Below are 19,161 nucleotides of genomic sequence, written 5' to 3' on the forward strand. Positions count from 1 at the left end.
TTATGACTAATTCATTTTCAAACAAATTCAATCATGTTTTGCATATATACAGTATAGGCCTAATTGTGAGTGTGTATACTTGGGGTTTGCTCTCTAATAAAAAAAGTTTGCATCTGCCATCCGCAAATTGAAGATTTGGCGTCCCTGGCTAAAACATTGTGTCCTGAACCGCATAATCCTGCGCTCGTACCAATGCTGTGTAGATACGTACATTGCAATTTACGTCAATTGAACCTTAAAATATCATCAATTGGTTTTATAATTTGTCAATTCATGACTTTTTCATTTTTGGCCTATAGCACGATGTACAGTATATTGCCATTTTCATATTCTTTAACCCCATCCCACCACCACACCCCCACCCCTACCCTGTCGTTTCTTAATTTGTTCTTCAATGATATGTTTTCTCCTTTTTGGACGGTGGGGGCAATGATATCCAATCTCAGTAATACATTACATATCTCACCGATGCTGTCCTAGACCCCCCCCAATACCCCCTACACCCACATTCCACCCCAAGGCTACAACCAGCTGACAAAGGAATTATGATACATTCTGTACCAGTGATAAGGAAAACATTAAGGTTACATAAGATCTATGCTCAGTACTTCAATACATTTCTCACCCATGCAGTCCCAGACCCCCAATACACCCCCTTCCCCTTCCATCTTGAAGACTGCACACAAACATGACATTTAGTGAAGTAATTTATGCATAAAAAAGTTCAGCTTAATCTGTACATGTATATATGACTGCTATACTACCGTACCTACTGGTACCTACAGTATGATTAGTCAGCTATTGAAACAATATACTGTAGTTTTCTGACAACTAATTAATTGCTAATAATTACACCTCATTAATTACAGGAAATATGGCAACCAAAAACAAGGAACCTTTGGTTCAGGTGAACTTTATGATGCTGTGCAGTCTGAGCACAAAAGACAACCACCGGACTAATGGGTCTTGAACCACTTAAAGCAGCATTTTGCGTTGGGTCGCTTTTTTCCACTTTTTTAACATGTGCATCGATTTTTTTACATGTATCAATCATAAAACAGCAATCTAAGATACCATCCAAGTTTCACCCTGCCAAGAGCGTTAATTAGCGAGTAATTAACGATTTATGTCGATAAATGAGAAGAGTGTCCTCGACAAATTTCACAGTTAAAATTAATCGCATACAATTCCGCCAAACCCACTAGTTTGAATTCAACCAATCAGAGATGCAGGTTTAGTTATGAGCCGTTGCTGGTTGTACCAGGGAGTTGTTATGCAACTCCCTGGTACAACTGCCATATAGATTGTACACAAATCAAGCGTGGTGTTATATTACGTATCTGTCAATGACGTTCGTAGTGTTTAAATATTCATATTATGGGCGAGGTTTATTGGGTTCCCAACGGAAAATATCTTGGAGAACAACAAAGTTGAAAGTTGCAATTTTTTCGACTTTTATGCCACCATTTGAAGTAAAATATAAATAGATTAGCTAGTTATGTATGTCGTTATGGCAAAGTGGAATCAGTGAGGTTGAGAAAAATCATAGAAAAGGACGCAAAATGCTGCTTTAAGCGTACAGTATACAGTACCCTCCCTTGCCACCTCACGCCCCTTCTCCCCTCCCCCCACCCGGCCTAACAGGCAATCTGTACTGTACCGGTCCAAAGTGCAACTACTGTACGTACAGTACAGCAATCGTGTGTCAAAATGACGTTCAATGTTGCGTTCACGGGGGCAACAACATCCTTTCCTGATCTCGGGAACATGGGTTATCTTTCTCTACAGTGAGTGTGTTATCTATTATTAACAGCTCATTAAACAGTGTACCACTTACCCCTAATTTAATTTGTACTTGAATGCTGCATACATGTTACACTAACAGTAAAAATTGTCATATCAGTGTGTAACACCATCAACTAGTTTGATTCTTCCCATTCAAATGCCACACTCATTCTGTGGCCTACCGTACGTACCTTAAATACAGTAGACCTTGAACTTGAAAATCGACTCACCAGTACCATCCAAAACAGGGAAGAAACAAACGTCGTTCACTTGTTTCTCACAAATACGGGAGTCATTGAAATGTCCACAGACCTTGCTGTGCTGAACAATAAGAATTGCACTGGGTCACTAAGTGTATACTGACATACAGTACTTAGCTGTGTACACATATACTGCTCAGACTGTTACAAGTACTGTAGAGAAGGTGCTCTACTCTGTAGTTAGTCAGAGTATATAATACCCACACACTAACCCTTCACTGTGCTGAGGGTGCTCCTCTCACAAACAATATTTGCCCATAAAACATTCACTATTAGTACTCAGTATATATACTAACTAGTACAACTACATACATAACTCAAGCCACTGAAACAACATGCATCCTGCGATGCCAAGGTCACAGTGTCTTGAAGGTATCTCAAAGGTGGTAACATGCTGGTTTTACCTTCAATGTTCCATTTTTCGGTGTCAATAACTGACATTCCTAACTGTGTAAGATTTGAATAGCTACGTAACTGAGCACATGATCAACTAGGTTTTTTTTTTTTTTAGAGGGTTCTCCAAGGTACAAAAAAAAAAAAAAAAATACAGGGTCAGATTTGGTACCCTGAAGGCTGGGCAAGTTGCCATGTTTGATTAATTATGTTATAATAGTTCATGTGTATATATGTCACCCCACTGAAGATGGAATGTGAAAATTCTTGTAAGAGTCATTATCTAAGTCGCACCAGTATCTAGAGTACAGGCCAACAGTGCGTAGCTACTTAGTATGTGCACAGTGCTTTAACATACAGTTCATCCACAAGCTATCTTGCAGCTGTTTATTTTCTTCTTGCTTCTTGTTTTTTTTTTTGGCACATTACTGTATATATGTCATTCTTCAAGACCTACTGTACAATAACACATGTGGCAACATTCATAAACAAATGGGAAGCCCTGATATCCTACAGTTCTACACATACAGTGTTGAATAGCTCTATACTTCAGACTTCTCCTGTAATGGAAGCCATTTAAGTACCAATGGTACAGTAATTTGACTGCAATTATACAGTACTTACACAGATATACATAGCTACAGTGCATACAGGTGTCCCACAAACTTTAAATAGTGCATTCAACTTTGATCTCTTTACGTTGTTTATTAATTTCGTCATTTCATGTGCATATTAACCATGATCATGTTACAACTTAAATTATATATTTATATAACTGATGACATTCCAAAGTACAAACTTCTAATGGTCATATCAGGTGGCCACCAATGGTTCTTCATCAAAATACAAGTTTGTATTGATGGTTTTTAAAATGTTGATTAATGCATAATATATTTGAAATGGCATGCAGCACACTGAGCTACATTGTGGCAAAATTTGATGCACGCAAGATGTGCACAGTTTAAAATGTAACCTCTAGACATACAGTACTATACTATGTAGGTATATATGCAAACTACTGAAATTATTTCCATGCATGCAACACTACACTGCACAGGCACTATAGACTGGAACCACACATTGTTTGTTTGTTTTCATGTGACCAACTCAATTAATAACCACCACCACCAGTGCCCGTCCATGCATACAGTTTCAAAATCCAGGCTTCTTTTTCGAAGTTGGGATTGATTCCGAATCAATCTGCAAAGTTATGATAATGGGAGATGCAATTTAGTATAGACCTCTGACCTCTTGGCATGCACTGTCTCAGTATCCGGGCTGGCATAATATGCAGTACTACCGATGGTAAATTGTTATCGATGTTTGCAGTACCAGTACACAGTGCAATGGCACTAGTACAGCACATACCGTATAACAGTACCACTTCAAGAACAATTTCCCTTGCCGAGCACTAGTCCTGTACGAGCCCTAAGCTTTCTAACTGACACGCGACCACCATTAACTTTTAACGTACAGTGGTTTCTGGGTTATAGTAATAATTCAACAGTAGAGTACTGTACCATGTACTGAACTATACATCCACTGTACACGCAAGGCAATAAAGACAGAAAAACCAAGATATGCAATGCATCATGTACATAGACCCAACAGAAACCATGCAACGGAACTATTAATGCCATAAAAAACTGTACGTAAGCTTTGAGTTTCTTCTCCCTTAAAGTAATGATATCTCCGGAGGTGGGGGGGGGCCTGATGTCAGTAGAGTACATGTAAACTGTAAGTACTGTATGTTCAATGGTTCTCGGTGTGAACTGTGAGCAATTTACATAGTGCGGTTGATGAAAAGTATTGACCAAAAGTACTGTATGTAAATTTACGTGTAGACATGTATCTAGGGGTATACAGCATTGGTACAAATTAACAACGGTACAGTACAAGTGCATGTGCGTGCTACAATATTGGCATTACTGGCCACGTGAACGACACCTACCTGATTGGACGTTGAAACTTAAAGTTTCACATAGAATCTGTACATTTGTAGTTTCAGAGGCGAGCTGAATAGCCAACTTATTGTGAGTCTGTCACGGCACTCAGAAGCACCCCCCCCTAACTTTGTAGGTACAGTACCTTCATGACTTTATTCCCTGGTGTGTTGTCCGCCAAAACAATAACACTATGAACAACCGACAAGTTCTTCCTAATACTGCAAGCACTTCCACGCGTACTACAATACTGCGAATCTGCAGGCAAATGCAGTTCTATGAAGGTTCTTATTTTTATTATTGCTGAGACATTCTCCTGTTTTAACAAGGTGTACAGTACAGAACATACTGTACATGCCTTCTGGGAGAAACATTGCCGAATGTTGACATCATTTCAAAGATACAATCACTCTCGATCTGTAATTAACAAAACCACACAGCTCCACCACACAGCTCTAGCCGAGGAGATGTACTTTGGTATACATGTACGGGGTACATACAGTACCAGGTGGTTAAAAATTAACACCATACTTAAAGCAGCATTTTGCGGTTGGTTGCCCTTTTCCACCTTTTTGACATGTCCATCAAGTGTTTTACATTCAGGTATACTGTATATCAATCGCAAAACAGCAAAACACGATATTAGCCAAGTTTTCTCACTGCCAACAGCGTTAATTGGCGGGTAATTAAGGACTTGTACAGATAATGAGAAAAGTGTCTTCTGACAAATTCCTACAGTTCCCCCAAAACCCACTAAGTAGTTTGAATTTAACGAATCAGTGAATACTGTAGCTAACATGTTTAGTTATGAGCCGTTGATAAAAATAGATTCAAAAAGTTGCGTTGGTACCACGCTCTGCCATAGACAGTGTATATAAAGATACCATGGTGCTATTTTATGTATTGGTCAATGACGTTCAGAGTTTAAACGTAGGGGCAGGGTTCATTGCGCTCCTAATGGTAAATATCTTTGAGAAAAACAACATTGAAAACTTTGTAAAGTTTTCGACTTTTATGCCACCACAGGCACCATTTGAAAGTAAGATTTGCATAGATTTTTAAGCTAGCAAAGATACATGTTGTAATTAGCATCGTGGAGTCAGTGAGGTTGAGAAAATCATACGAAAAGGATGCAAAAAGCTGCTTAATGAATACTGGTTTTTGCTGTTGAGACATTTCCCTGTTCAACAAGGTACATGTAACTGGTGTATATACTGTACTTTCTGAGAGGAAAATTGCCCAATATTGTAATTGAAAGACACAATGACTCTTCATCTATAATTTAACAAAACCATACAATTTTAGCTAAAGAAATGTATACAAATACAGTACTGTACATAGTTCACATGTACCAGACAAAGGCCCCAATGATCTGTGCAACATTGTGTACCTGTACCTACAGTATCGTATTCACATACGTATATTGAATTTTAACTACCTTTGAACTACCTGTATAAACACCACACAAGGTTACTTATTGTTTACACTCAATTGTCAGCCGCAGTAAGTCATTCTTCCACCAGATAGATATTTTTTTTTTTTTTATCTATTTCACTAAAATTTTCAATTTTTTACATAATAAATCTGTACTGTAAAATGTCATAAACAAACATTTATAACCTCGGTGAATAGTGCAAGATGGTATTTTTCAGCTGTAAATCAGCTGTTTTCAGAATAAATCACTTGACCTGCTACAGTACAGAATATACTGTATACCAATGTTACACATATTTATGGCAACATTTCAGGTGCAATGCCAAATTGATATTCAGCTGCTCACACATACAGACTCACTAAGTGACACTAACTGTTTTAACTGTTCAATACCTAGTCCATGGTGTTTTTTATGTAGTTCACTATAGTACGGTATATCAGATCTAGAATAAACTGTCTTGGGAGTAAATCACATGACCTGCTACAGTACAGAATATATACCACTGTTACACATTTATGGCAACATTACAGGGTGCAATGCCAAATTGAAATTCAGCTGATCACATGAACTTACAGACTTACTATCCATTATAACTGTACAATACCTAGTCCATGGGAATATGATAACATCCGAATGGTAGGATGTAAGCTCAAGTGGGATTAGGGGGAGCACCATAGTAACAGTAAGTGCCATTTCAAACGTTAACAATTCGATATTTTTACAAAATTTAGTCAAGTGTGCAACTTCGCAGAACGGAACTACCAGTATTTCAGATGGGCCAGTGTAAAGTGGAAATATGCTAGATCGATCTAGCCTAGCACTCTTTCGTAAAGTAAGTAAATTTCATCTAAGAAAAAGCTACATTTTTGAAAATAAAATTGATTTAAAAAGTGCTTCTAAGTATCACCATTTTACATCTAGACCCTCCCCTCTATCAGTCACGAATAAATGTCCCTGATTCCAGTCAGGCAAATATGGTCACCTTATATAACTATACTGTACATGAAGATATTGGAAAATTGCATTTGATTTGAGACGGCTATGAGCTGGGCGAGGTCGACTGAAGAGCTTAGTGAGAATATGAACTCATTGAAACAAGAGCCCAACAGGCACTGTGGTCCTTGCTTAGTGGAATATTAAAGTGTTCCAGTAAGTACTGTACGTCAAATGTTTTAGCCCTTCTACAAGTATCAATACAGTAAGGAGTACAGAGGCAAGAACCCTTTCATTTCAGAAAAAAAGTCTTGTGTCCAATAACTCGGACGCTCAAGCTAAATTATGTTTCTATCCAAAAACGATTCTAGAGGCACTTCTAATACCAGCTTACAACGTCAGAAATCTATCCGATAATCTGGACGGAATTTAAACTATCAGTACAGGGATGTATTTCTGCTACGAAAAAAATCAAAGGTGATACAAGTTTGAACACAAAATTGCTGTGAAGAAATATATTGAAGTAGCGTCTTGTTTTGACAAAAGCGTACAATTTACAACAACTATTTACTAACTTTTCAAAACAAAACAAGAAGCAGAGGGAGTAGGAGCAGTATCAAAATAAAAAGAGAAATACAGTCTGACATATTGATGATAGTGCCTTCCGTTCCACAAAGATATCATTTTACCTAGGCTCAAAACATTTTCAAAACAAGTTAGTACGGAACTAGTACAGAACACATGAAGTAATCCAATAAATCCCAGACTGAATAACGAACATAAATACACTACAGCATCGTTACTTTATTGTGTACTACCTGCCGATATACAACCAAAAATGTTAAAGTGCAACACAAGTCTTCGGAGATCCAGATGGAACCTGCTATCCTCAAGACCTTTCATATCAAGATTTAAAATCACTTCATTGTTTTAACATGTCACTCCTGTACCTCATTCAAAGTTTCTAAACTGATACCGCCCAACGTACTGCCATAACCAGACACAAAAGGTGCCACGAAATGTAACAATGTTTAACATGTCGGAAACATCAGAAGTACTCGTAATACGCAGATCTTACCAACGTTTGACCCTACAGTACAGTAGATGAAGTGTCTGTTTCTCACCGTTCAAGGTCCAGGCTTCCAGTTATTTTCCTCTTTTTTTTTTGATGGTTATCGAAGGGGGTTTTTTTGGCCAATAATAAGATGTATATATATTGCGCAAATTTGAACATTTTGAGAAACACACTCCAGGGACGTTAAATCTTGCTGTTTCGCGGGACTGCGCACATACTTGTACTTGTAGGTTGCTGCAAAGGGTCCGCTTGGGTCACCCCTCCTCCTCTCAAGATTAAGAAATGGCTTAATATATTGTGGCACGTTTTCCTGGCAGTTTGCCACAGTTTTAAGAATTTATTGTTTGCTGGCTCAAAGTGGAATGCAAATTAACAGGTGTCAGGTCTGTGTCAGCAGAACCAGGACAAGACCTAGATTTCAAGGGCAGTCAATTCTGAGCGCTCACCCGCAATTGGGATACGTGTCTGGGAATGGGGGTTAAGAAATTCGAAAGATAGCAAAGTACGCATGAAACAGGAATATGAAAACTCCCTAATGATATATACTTAATGTTGCAAGGCACCCATTTTAGTTTACTCCTTCATGTTCGTTTACAACTGGTTATTATAATGCAAGTTGCATGGAGCTGGTAAGCATCATAGTGCCATTTTATACTGTGCTTGAACATTTTCGCCATGGCTAACCAGTCTGTGAATCCTCAAAATGTTTTTTAGTTGGTAATCGAACAGTCAACGAAAAATGTCATGCAATTGGAAAATGTTTTCCTACATTGTTAGATTTATAACTTTCTTTTATGTAACACCTTTTTTTGTTCAAAGTTTTTGTTTTAGTATACTCAAATCCACTGATTATTTTGTAAGTACGACACTTCTTGCGACAAAGAATTACCATACGTTTATTATTGCTGCTATCTTCGACCACATGGTAGTCTAACACAACACTAAGTCAATGGGAAAATCTTGCCTAACCATTGGTTTGCAAGAAAAGCACTTTCATGTACTGTAGGGATCGCGAGCGGGATTAAGTTCGTATGTGGCTTTCTTGTGTTTGTATATGGCATTATTCTCGGCAGGGTTCGGTTTCTTCCGGAAGAAACCTATTTCTTCCGGGGACGTGGAAGAAACTGGAAGAAACCTGTTTCTTCCAGGTTTCTTCCAGTTTCTTCCGGAAGAAACTGGAAGAAACCGGAAGAAACTGGAAGAAACTGTGATAATTGGCATATAGGCAGCACAGCCCACATACATGATAAAGAGACAAATAGCTTACCACCATGTGACTGAAATGCATGCCATTGAAACCATCAAAATATGATGTTTTTGTTTTGAATATAATTTTGGGTTTTTTCTAGACCAAAAGATGTTTGCTTATAAATCACAATATTGAAGGAATACTTATCATCTCGCGATCCCCTCATCAACCAGAATTGCATAACTGGCCATACTTTATGAATGATTAACCTGGATTGGCCCATGCACTGAGGATTTAATACAATGAACACCAAGCAAATAGCGGAACAATATAGATCTATTAGATTTTGGCAACTCCCTAAATTGCAACTTGTAGTTAATAGGAGGACTTGTCATCCCAACAGCAAAAGAACAAACACCCACAATTAAACACAGCTGACCATGAGCCAGCCCTCATTTCACACTACAACTTTTAGTCTAATCTGTAACCCTGAAGAGTTCAATCTCCACAAAATATGGTCATGTAGTGGTCAATGTAATCGTAGTAATGAGGGTGCATTGTAGTAGGCCTACACTAGTTTCCAGGGCACAGTTGTCCCTCCACTCAGAAACTAGTTTTTAACTAAGAACTGGGCTATAATCAGGACCATTCTGGTCTGCAAAATATTGCTTGCCCATAGTTGTTCCCTTAAAGGACTAGTTCAGGTGTCACAAATGTTTATCTTATATGAAAGAGGACAATAAAAGAAACCCTATAGTGAAGAAATTATTCAAATATCTTTTTCCGTTTAGGAGATATTCAAGTCTAAAGTTCTATCTGATTGTGTAGGAACTGCTGAAATCAGACTACAGTAGCTGTGACGTCATATCCTCACAGTCCTGAAAATCTTTGTTATTTTATTAAAATATTTTGTAAGATTTTATGACTTACAACCAAAAGATACGTCAGGAGATCTCATATGTGTCAAGGGAAGTATTTGACATTTAACATCTGAAGAATGTTTGATGCAATTTTTTTAGATTTTTGAAAAATATGCAATTATTTTTTAATGAAATATATTGACACATGTTAAGGAAGTGAGGATGTGACATCACACCCTTACAGTTAGTCTTTCTACACCAGTCATTTGCAAAGAAATTTTGAAATCTTCAAAGTGTCATATCTCCTTAACAGAGCATGCTATCATGGTAGTTTCTTCACTTTTCTGTTTGTTTTTTTAAGCTCTTTCATACAAGAAAGACATATCAGACACCTGAACCAATCCTTTAATTGTCCGATGCTACAGTAGCCTAGTACTATATTGTGTATGTACAGTATATGCTGGAGGCAGGTCATGTGCTCCAAACCTAGATATAGACTACCTAGATGACACTATAGTGCTTCTTGTCCATTTATTACATAGTTAGAAATCATTGCAGGTTGTTATGAAACTTTATCAAAAGTTTTTCCCCAAAAAATGAGTTTCTTCCATTTTGTCCGGAAGAAACTGGAAGAAACCTATTTCTTCCGAGTGGAAAAAACCACGGTTTATTCCGCGGTTTTTTCCACCCCCGGAAGAAACCTGCGAACCCTGATTCTCGGGTTATAAAAATAAAATTTAACTCGTTGGTACAGGTAAGTACTGCATTTAAGTACTGTATATCGCAAACTGTGTTGATCATTTCGGTACTCAAACGTCATATTAAAATAGACGAGACGGCAAATCGAATGTTGAACTTAGCAAGCTTCTAATAAAATTATTTATCAGTGTGAATGAAAATTGGAGTAGGTATTAAGAGATATTAATATTTTTGTATCCAGCTGACAGGACTGAAAAAAAGTTTCAAGATAGCACTTGCTACAGTAGTAAGTAAACATTTTTGCACAGGGTTTTGTCAGTGAACATGTAATCCTTACAGACAGCTATTGTTATCACAGTGACACTGAGGAATAGTCGCAGCCGTGCAAATGCTCTTTTGTTCCCTTTAGGCTAGTAAACTTAACCTCAGACGTTTTTGGACACTTTGGACTATGAATACTGGGTTTGAGGTGTTTTTTTTTTTTTAACCGGACGCTCAGACGGAACCAGACAGATCCGGACATTTTCAGATGTTTGCGGACATTTTAAATTGGACGACTAGGTCAACCTCGATGGAACACCACTGTAAGTTGAAGTTAAACTGTGCTAGGCTAGGCCTAGACCTTGTACTAATAGTAACAGACATACATTCTCAAATGGTGCAAGTTTTCATACCGTTACATCCAAAGAAAACTTTCCAGTTTAATAAGTTTTTGTTTCAAAATAAGTAAAATGTCTGCGAATTAAAGGGTGTGAAGACTCGCGCAAAAAGAAACGTCTAATGCTGGTAATCTGACCTAGTTTCGAATGAGGGGTAACAGAAGTGTTAGACACCACCATCGATCCCAGAAAATACGCACACAGCTTGCTACCTTCGGTAATTAGACACTAGGTTACAGTGCATTCAGCGGGTCACACTAATTAGCGTCAACAGGCCGATTTCACGACAACTCACGACAACTCAAGACAACAAGGTTAAAATACCCTCAAATACAATTGATGTTATCAGAGTATATCTGGAAACATGTTTAAAACTGACTGGAACCAGCGTGTATACATATTTTTTCACGGGAAAAAATTTTTTTTTCGTAAAAATCGCCAACTTTTTCCTAACGTTGAATTGAACGACGTGATGCTATTGCGCTTGCGCAATGACATTGGACCGAACCATTACACTACAGGTAAGTGCAAGTTTTCAATCGAGAATGGTGCCCACAAAATAAAACCAGGCAAAATGATGGTAAGAAAGACTCTGTAAAGTTGATAATCACATATGTAAATTACAATGGAAAAACAATAAGAAATATTCATTATATTTAAAACATTAAATAATTTGATTTGGAGTTCATTCACCATACTTTGGTGCTTTATTACTACGTCAACCCACCTTACCGACACTGTACACAATGCAGTTCCCAAACCTAGCACAAACCAACCCATATTATAATGGTTCGGTCCGATGGCATTGCGCAAGCGCAATAGCATCACGTCGTCCAATTCAACGTTAAGAAAAAGTTGGCGATTTTTACGACAAAAACATTTTTTCCCGTGAAAAAATATGCATGCACGCTGGTTCCAGTCAGTTTTAACGGTGTTTCCAGATATACTCTGATAACATCAATTGTATTTGATGGTATTTTAAACTTGTTGTCTTGAGTTGTATTGAGTTGTCGTGAGTTGTCGTGAAATCGGCCTGTTGACGCTAATTAGTGTGACCGCATTCAGCAGCACAGTGTCTGCATTTTGTAGCCACAAGCTGAAAACTTCACTTGCAAGCAACGGAAAGTTACCTTTTTCAGAGCGCGGCACGCGGTTTGGGGTGAGTCTTCAATGCCTTTAAGCTAAAGAATTTTAGAGCCTATGCATTAACTATTGGACTGGGCCTATTAGTTATGTTAGGAAGCTTAGGCCTATATGCTATGCCTATAGTCTATAGTGTCGTTAGCCTTATGAGGCTCGAATTCGCCATAGGCCTACAGTAATTCACCCCACCATGCTAACATACAAGTAATTGCCAACGCCTTACTATCAGACCTAGCCTTAAAGGGTACGAAACTCACCTATATAACGCGGCTTTCCTTCCGTTAAAAAAAAATTGGTTGGTTGACAGTACGCTGATTTGCTGTGTTGACACTCTGCAGTGCTCGTTTGATAGGCCTAGGCTAAATTTCGGTAGGCTGCACAGGCATAAAAATCTCCACACGTATCACCGTTATCAACCTAGTTAGTGTTATTACGTCTCGTAACTACAATGGTTATTTGAAAGACAAACACCAGATAACTATTTGTAAAACAATTCTAGTTTACTACTACTTTGTTAAATACGCGTTATTAATCAGTTACTTCACTAGGTTATCGTATGGTATTTAAGCGTAACAACAAGTTAGCATACTAGTAATAGTATTGTATAAATACATAGGCTACTTATAATATGCGGGGTAAGTGGAGATCTTGTTATTGTACATATGTACTGTACGGCCTATAGGGAAACTTCATTGTAATTGAACGTCGTACTTCCTGCAAGTACTTCCGGTTAGTCGCGAAACTGGGTAAACTGTGCATCTATATGACGTAAAAGTACGTCATCGTGTTCTCATTTCTCGTCAACGGCGACGATAAATATTTGCACGGGGCGAAGTAAAACCCGAAGCCACGAATTTGAGCTGGAGGGGTACGAACAATTTAAAGTGGATTCCCATGATGTCATGTATCTTGTGAACTTTTTGTTCATATGATTATAGCTCCGATAGGTTCGGAGGGGCAGAACAGTCGGGAAGAGGTCGGCCCCCTGTCAGCTGTTTCGGCCTGACTACGGTGCCGAGCCGTGAAGGGAATCTATGTGGATAAGGAATCCTCTGTGGTCAAGGAGACGAGAACGTTTACGAATATACTTTGTTACATTTTTGTCTCGCTTCAATCATAGTGCAAGAACGTCTGCTCTCTTACGACATATTCCACTAAGTTTACAAAATATAATTGTGTGGGTGTTTGGTGTGGGAGGGAAACATATGTAAGGGGAAAACTTAGGAAAATATCGACAACAGGTACGTGGGAAGGGGATGCTATGGTCTATAAACGTTTTTTTTTTTTTTCAACCAGAGGCCATTGTCTTAAGTTACAGAAAACCTGTGGCATAATTGTTCTTCAATAATGGCTTGTGAATGAACTTCAAATGACTATACTGCCAGATTTTGTTGTACTTTCATAAATGAAATAGAGGTTTCTATGTGGCTGTTTTTTTTTTTTTTTTGGGGGGGGGGGGGGTTGAGTTTGCACTGTCCTTGATGGAGACTATTTATCCCTGCTAACCTTGTTACTTAATTTGTGTTATTAATAATACCATCGTATGTTTCCTAGTATAGTTGTATATAGCTTTAGTTTCACCATAGGAAAGAAAATGAAGAATCGACGTCGTCTTTAATACTGGCAGGGGTTGGTGACTTACCTGGGGTGACACTAGTATCTTTAGTGACAAATAAGCAGTTTTTTCCTTATATTTTAATAATAATCAAATACGATTCCTTTTTTTTTTTACGGACGTATGGAAAGCCGTTTTAACATTTAATAAGGATAATTAGATATCTGAAATTGAATTCGAGATATCTAAAATTGAATTCGAGATATCTGAAATTATTTCGAGATATCTGAAAATTCCTTATTACATGTTCAAACGGCTTTCCATGCGGACGCGCTTAAGCGACCACAAATGTGCGAAAACTCGCAAGGGCTTATGGATTACAGCTTAGACGTCGGGTGGCTTCCACTTCAACATTTTCGCTGAATTTTGAAATCTTTTCAGTTAAGAAATTTATTCCAGATGGGAAAACCGTACATTGCTCTTTTGATGAAAAAAACGACCTTTCTATGACCCAGCCGGGTATCGAACCGGCAACCTCCCGATTGCTAAGCCTCATTGCTTCAAATGCCACCGCCTTTATCCACTCGGCCACAGCACCGGTTACAAACATTAAGTTACCTTGTTTAGTAGACGACAAATGCAGGCTTTTATTGCCAGCCAAAGAATAAAACAAAAAGTAAAGCAGGACTGAAAATTATTCACCTCTTTTAATCGTGTAAGCGTGGCAAATATCTGCTTTCTGATCATTACGTCAGATTACACGACACATTCGATGCACTGGTTAATACGTAATTGCATGCATGACCATGGTATTACGCCATTTCATTAATGTTCATAAATAGTTTGCGTGGTAAACCAGCCGCCCTAATGGAAGCTTGATAAAAGACATGTACAAAGGATTCATTTTCTCGGAATGTGTTTTGGGGGTAATTTCGTCAAAGAGATGAAATGAGTGATGAGCAATCCGAAAATACAAAACAAAGCAACAAAAGAATCCTTAACGAAGGGCTAGAGAAAGAGTACCAACAACATGCATGCTGATCGACAACTGAGAGATAGACTATTAACTAACTTTACAGTGAAATTTTAGACGGCGCTGTAGTTTCTCAAGTGGTTTTCAAAATGCACGAAACACATATTTACATTTACACAAAATTTAATGTAAAGGGCACCAGCACAGTTGATATCGATTTTAAAGCACCGATATTAGTACTGCTTCACTTTAAAACATGTTGAAGTGTACGTGTTAGCAATACAAAAGCCGATTGAGATCGTCAACCGTAGGGCTTTCATCCCTCCAAAATTATGTGGGTTGTAACCACCAGGTTCCAGGGCCTAGTATACAGTTAAAGGTCATTTTTCTAAATCTTCGGTAAGTTCATTGTATAGATACACGAAGAATGATAAGTTCTTCATGTTTATCCCATATCATTTCAAGGGCCCATAAATTTACCATGAGCATCTGGTTGTCGCCCCGTTTGACCCCTCATGAGCTTCATATGTCCCGAGCAGTTAACGTGATATGTTCTAGTTTATTATCTGCAAAACTTTCAAGTTTAGAAGCAATCGTGTCTTCCCTCGCGAGACATGGCTGGATCGTAAAAACAGATGAAAGTATGTTTACGGGTTGTCTACATTATCTTTCTTTTCGATGGTAGAATCCACCAGACGGTACAGTATATGCAATTCAATGCAAAGAGTAACTTTCGTATACTTGGCCCATAGATCCATCTTTGGAAACAGAATGATTATTCGGTCAGTGAGAAATGGCATATGTCTACGGATGCCAATCAGTCGCCTATAGTGCTGGTAGCCCTGTCAGCGATGTAGCTATATATCCTGGCTGCTATGCCGCTGTTCTTCAAGTTGATGGCCATTGTCAAGAGCAACTCCCCTGTCAATTGGAAATCAAATATCTCAGTAGAACATTATGGATGGATGGTGGGTGGGTGGATAGGTGGATGAGTGGATGGGTTGGTAGGGTGGGTGGGTGGATGGATGGAAGGATGGATGGGTGGGTGGATGGATGGATGGATGCATGGATGGATGCATGGATGCATGGATGGATGCATGGATGGATGGATGGATGGATGGATGGATGGATGGATGGATGGATGGATGGATGGATGGATGGATGGATGGATGGATGGATGGATGGATGGATGGATGGATGGATGGATGGATGGATGGATGGATGGATGGATGGATGGATGGATGGATGGATGGATGGATGGATGGATGGATGGATGGATGGATGGATGGATGGATGGATGGATGGATGGATGGATGGATGGATGGATGGATGGATGGATGGATGGATGGATGGATGGATGGATGGATGGATGGATGGATGGATGGATGGATGGATGGATGGATGGATGGATGGATGGATGGATGGATGGATGGATGGATGGATGGATGGATGGATGGATGGATGGATGGATGGATGGATGGATGGATGGATGGATGGATGGATGGATGGATGGATGGATGGATGGATGGATGGATGGATGGATGGATGGATGGATGGATGGATGGATGGATGGATGGATGGATGGATGGATGGATGGATGGATGGATGGATGGATGGATGGATGGATGGATGGATGGATGGATGGATGGATGGATGGATGGATGGATGGATGGATGGATGGATGGATGGATGGATGGATGGATGGATGGATGGATGGATGGTAGATGGAATCTGGCATTCACATCAGTATTACCTGCTATGATCATCAATACAAAGATGTTTAGAACCACAAGGATGACTGATATGGTGGTTTCGTCATCATCAGAGGAATGGTTAGCAGCAACAATGACGTTAATGAAAATAACCGTCAGAGAAAACATCTGCAAGTGATAATAAAACATCAGATTAAACGAAACATCAGTTGATTTAAGCCTTAGTTTCATGTTTTATAAATTTAGTTTCTTGTGAATTCTTGTGTGAAAAGAAAACAAGATTCTCTCTAGAATTCATATATTTACAAACACTTAGGTAAATCACACATTCATTTGTCACTTATTACATTTATCATCCAAATGAACATCACAATATAAACATATGATAAAGCACATTTAATGTAGCACAATACACAGTCAGATATACAAGCAATTCTAGAAGATTAACATATGTCAAGGAATACCAACTATTGTAACGAGCAATTAGAAATCCAAACCTAATAAAATACCCCAGGGCAACCAATTGCATTCCCAGCTATTTATTTTTCAAATGTTTATTTAATAAATAGGAGTTAAAAAAGACTTGTCAGCCACAAAATCACTCTGCAACCCCTGGATAAACGGTGAATGTACGCCCCTGGCATCGGGATTCTGCTAAATGCACGCAGTCACAAAATTCAAAGTGGAGATATTTTGTATCAAGAAGGGGGTTAGGGGGACACTTACCTGTAGGCCTTGCTCGTATGAGCTGTTCATTGGTCGGCATCGGGCATGTAGGAGAAGGAAACTGACAGAGATACAAGTCGTTAGGATCACCGTCAGTCTGTCCTCCCAGCCGAACAGTGTAATAAGCAAGGTTTGAGTAACTTTCCGAGACAATTCTATGATTTCCCAGAACCAATATTCCGTTTTGTAGCTTTCACAGAAAAATTTGATCCAGACTTGCGGAGCCGGTTTCCTGTGAGCATCGTTGATTAATAAAGGTGTACTTGAATCAACAGATTCGTCATCAAGCGTGACTACATTTAATGTAGAATTGTCCGTAGCCCGCGACGAATGGTTATCATGTAGGAGATACAGCAGACCTGCTGGAAATGCAATGACGTAAGTGATGGTGAGGATAAACGCAGAGATGTGGTACGCCCTCAATCCTGCGCAATCAGTATCGAAATCCGACCGGAGACGTGTGATATTGTGAGTTTTATCTTGATTTAAGCTGAAAGCTTTACAGGATATCGGATATAGGCTAAATATAACGGAACACACAGGTGGGTAAATTAAAAACCATAAGACGACCACACATGCGAAGAGGGAAGTTTTGAGTTTCTCAAAGTGAGAACGATAGGATATACGAATGATTAGTGAGAATCTAATGAAGACGTACACTTTTTTGGCTTGGTAAAATGTGAAAGGAATCAACACCACAAGAACAGGTAAAATAGCTCCGATAAGGAATTGTATTTTGGGGTTGAGATCCAGTTTCTCGTCGAAGCATCTTGGACGAACAAACAAACGCAATATGTTTATTTCAAAGGCGGCAATAAACTTCCCCAAGACAACTAAAGGTCCAGACCAATTGATATTGTGCAAAGAAGTAAATATCTCCCCAACAACTTGATAAAATCCGAGTAAAATCTTTATTCTCGCGATTATTACGTCAATAAATGATCGCGATGTTCTTTCCTTGCCTGAAGTGTTCCGTTTAAATTGCCAGGATAACAAGAAACAGGATAGACCACATACAAAGAAGAATATGCAAGTTTCTGCGATCAAAACGGCCATAGTTGGACAAGGGACACATAATGTAAGTACAGAATAATATCCGGCTTGACAGTTGGTACACAGCCAACCTCTATAACCCACAGCACAGTTTCCAGAGATGCTTTCATTGTCGTTAGCGCAGCTTTCCAATCGAGGACACTTGAATATGCGTGGTACTTCACCTGTGTAGTTTGTCGGTGCAGTTGCAGGGTCATCTCTTAAGCTTACAACAAACTGCTCGTAGTAACTGATATTCGCATAGGGAAAGCTCCAGTTCCACGCGTACCCGGGTAACAGGGATTGGAATTCATGACTGCAGTTTAATCCTTCTTCGAGACAAAGAAAGCAGGGCCCATATCGATTCATGCGCGCATAATTATCCTTGCAGTAACACGCGCGATACCCAGCGTGTCTTGATTGATTGGTTCCTTCTGGACAAACCTCACATTCCTTTGCTGAGGTACCGTGCCCATGTATGACGTAAGTTCCAGGGTTGCATAACTTGCATGGTGTTCCCGCCTTTGGTCTTGTTTGAGCAATTTCATCCTGGTAAAATCCACCTGAGTTAAAGGGCATAAATGGAGACAATCATTACAAATGTCTGTCTGTCGGATGTATAGTTTACCGATGACATTGTAGCCGCCAATTACAACTTGTGATCGACTGAGAGAAAGATAACGTTGCGTCTGTACGACGGGGAAAGATGCTTATCCATGGGACGTGTCATTTCATATTTTACCATGCTCCAAACAACTATTGTTTTCTTTTTCGGTGGTTTCTAGTCGT

At 39.0% G+C, this 19,161-nt stretch overlaps 2 protein-coding genes across 5 annotated transcripts in view; both read right to left on the minus strand.

The window, feature by feature from the left end:
• LOC139977182 (tyrosine-protein kinase JAK2-like) overlaps positions 1–12,983 on the minus strand; it is a 67,799-nt gene extending 54,816 nt beyond the window's left edge. The window contains exon 1 of the mRNA XM_071986418.1: positions 12,632–12,983. The gene's annotated coding sequence lies outside the window, so the exon portion shown is untranslated. The remainder of the gene's footprint in view (positions 1–12,631) is intronic.
• A 1,634-nt stretch (positions 12,984–14,617) lies between these two features.
• The window catches only part of LOC139977178 (uncharacterized), a 41,869-nt gene continuing 37,325 nt past the window's right edge, over positions 14,618–19,161 (minus strand). For all 4 annotated transcript variants that reach the window (XM_071986412.1, XM_071986413.1, XM_071986411.1 and 1 more), the window contains 3 exons: positions 17,341–18,935; positions 16,656–16,782; positions 14,618–15,823 (listed from right to left, as the gene is read on the minus strand). In XM_071986412.1, coding sequence (XP_071842513.1) covers positions 15,720–15,823; positions 16,656–16,782; positions 17,341–18,935 — 1,826 coding nt within the window. In that variant the 3' untranslated portion in view covers positions 14,618–15,719. The remainder of the gene's footprint in view (positions 15,824–16,655; positions 16,783–17,340; positions 18,936–19,161) is intronic.

Source organism: Apostichopus japonicus, chromosome 12 (genome assembly GCF_037975245.1).
Source record: "Apostichopus japonicus isolate 1M-3 chromosome 12, ASM3797524v1, whole genome shotgun sequence".
Taxonomy (NCBI): Eukaryota; Metazoa; Echinodermata; class Holothuroidea; order Aspidochirotida; family Stichopodidae; genus Apostichopus; species Apostichopus japonicus.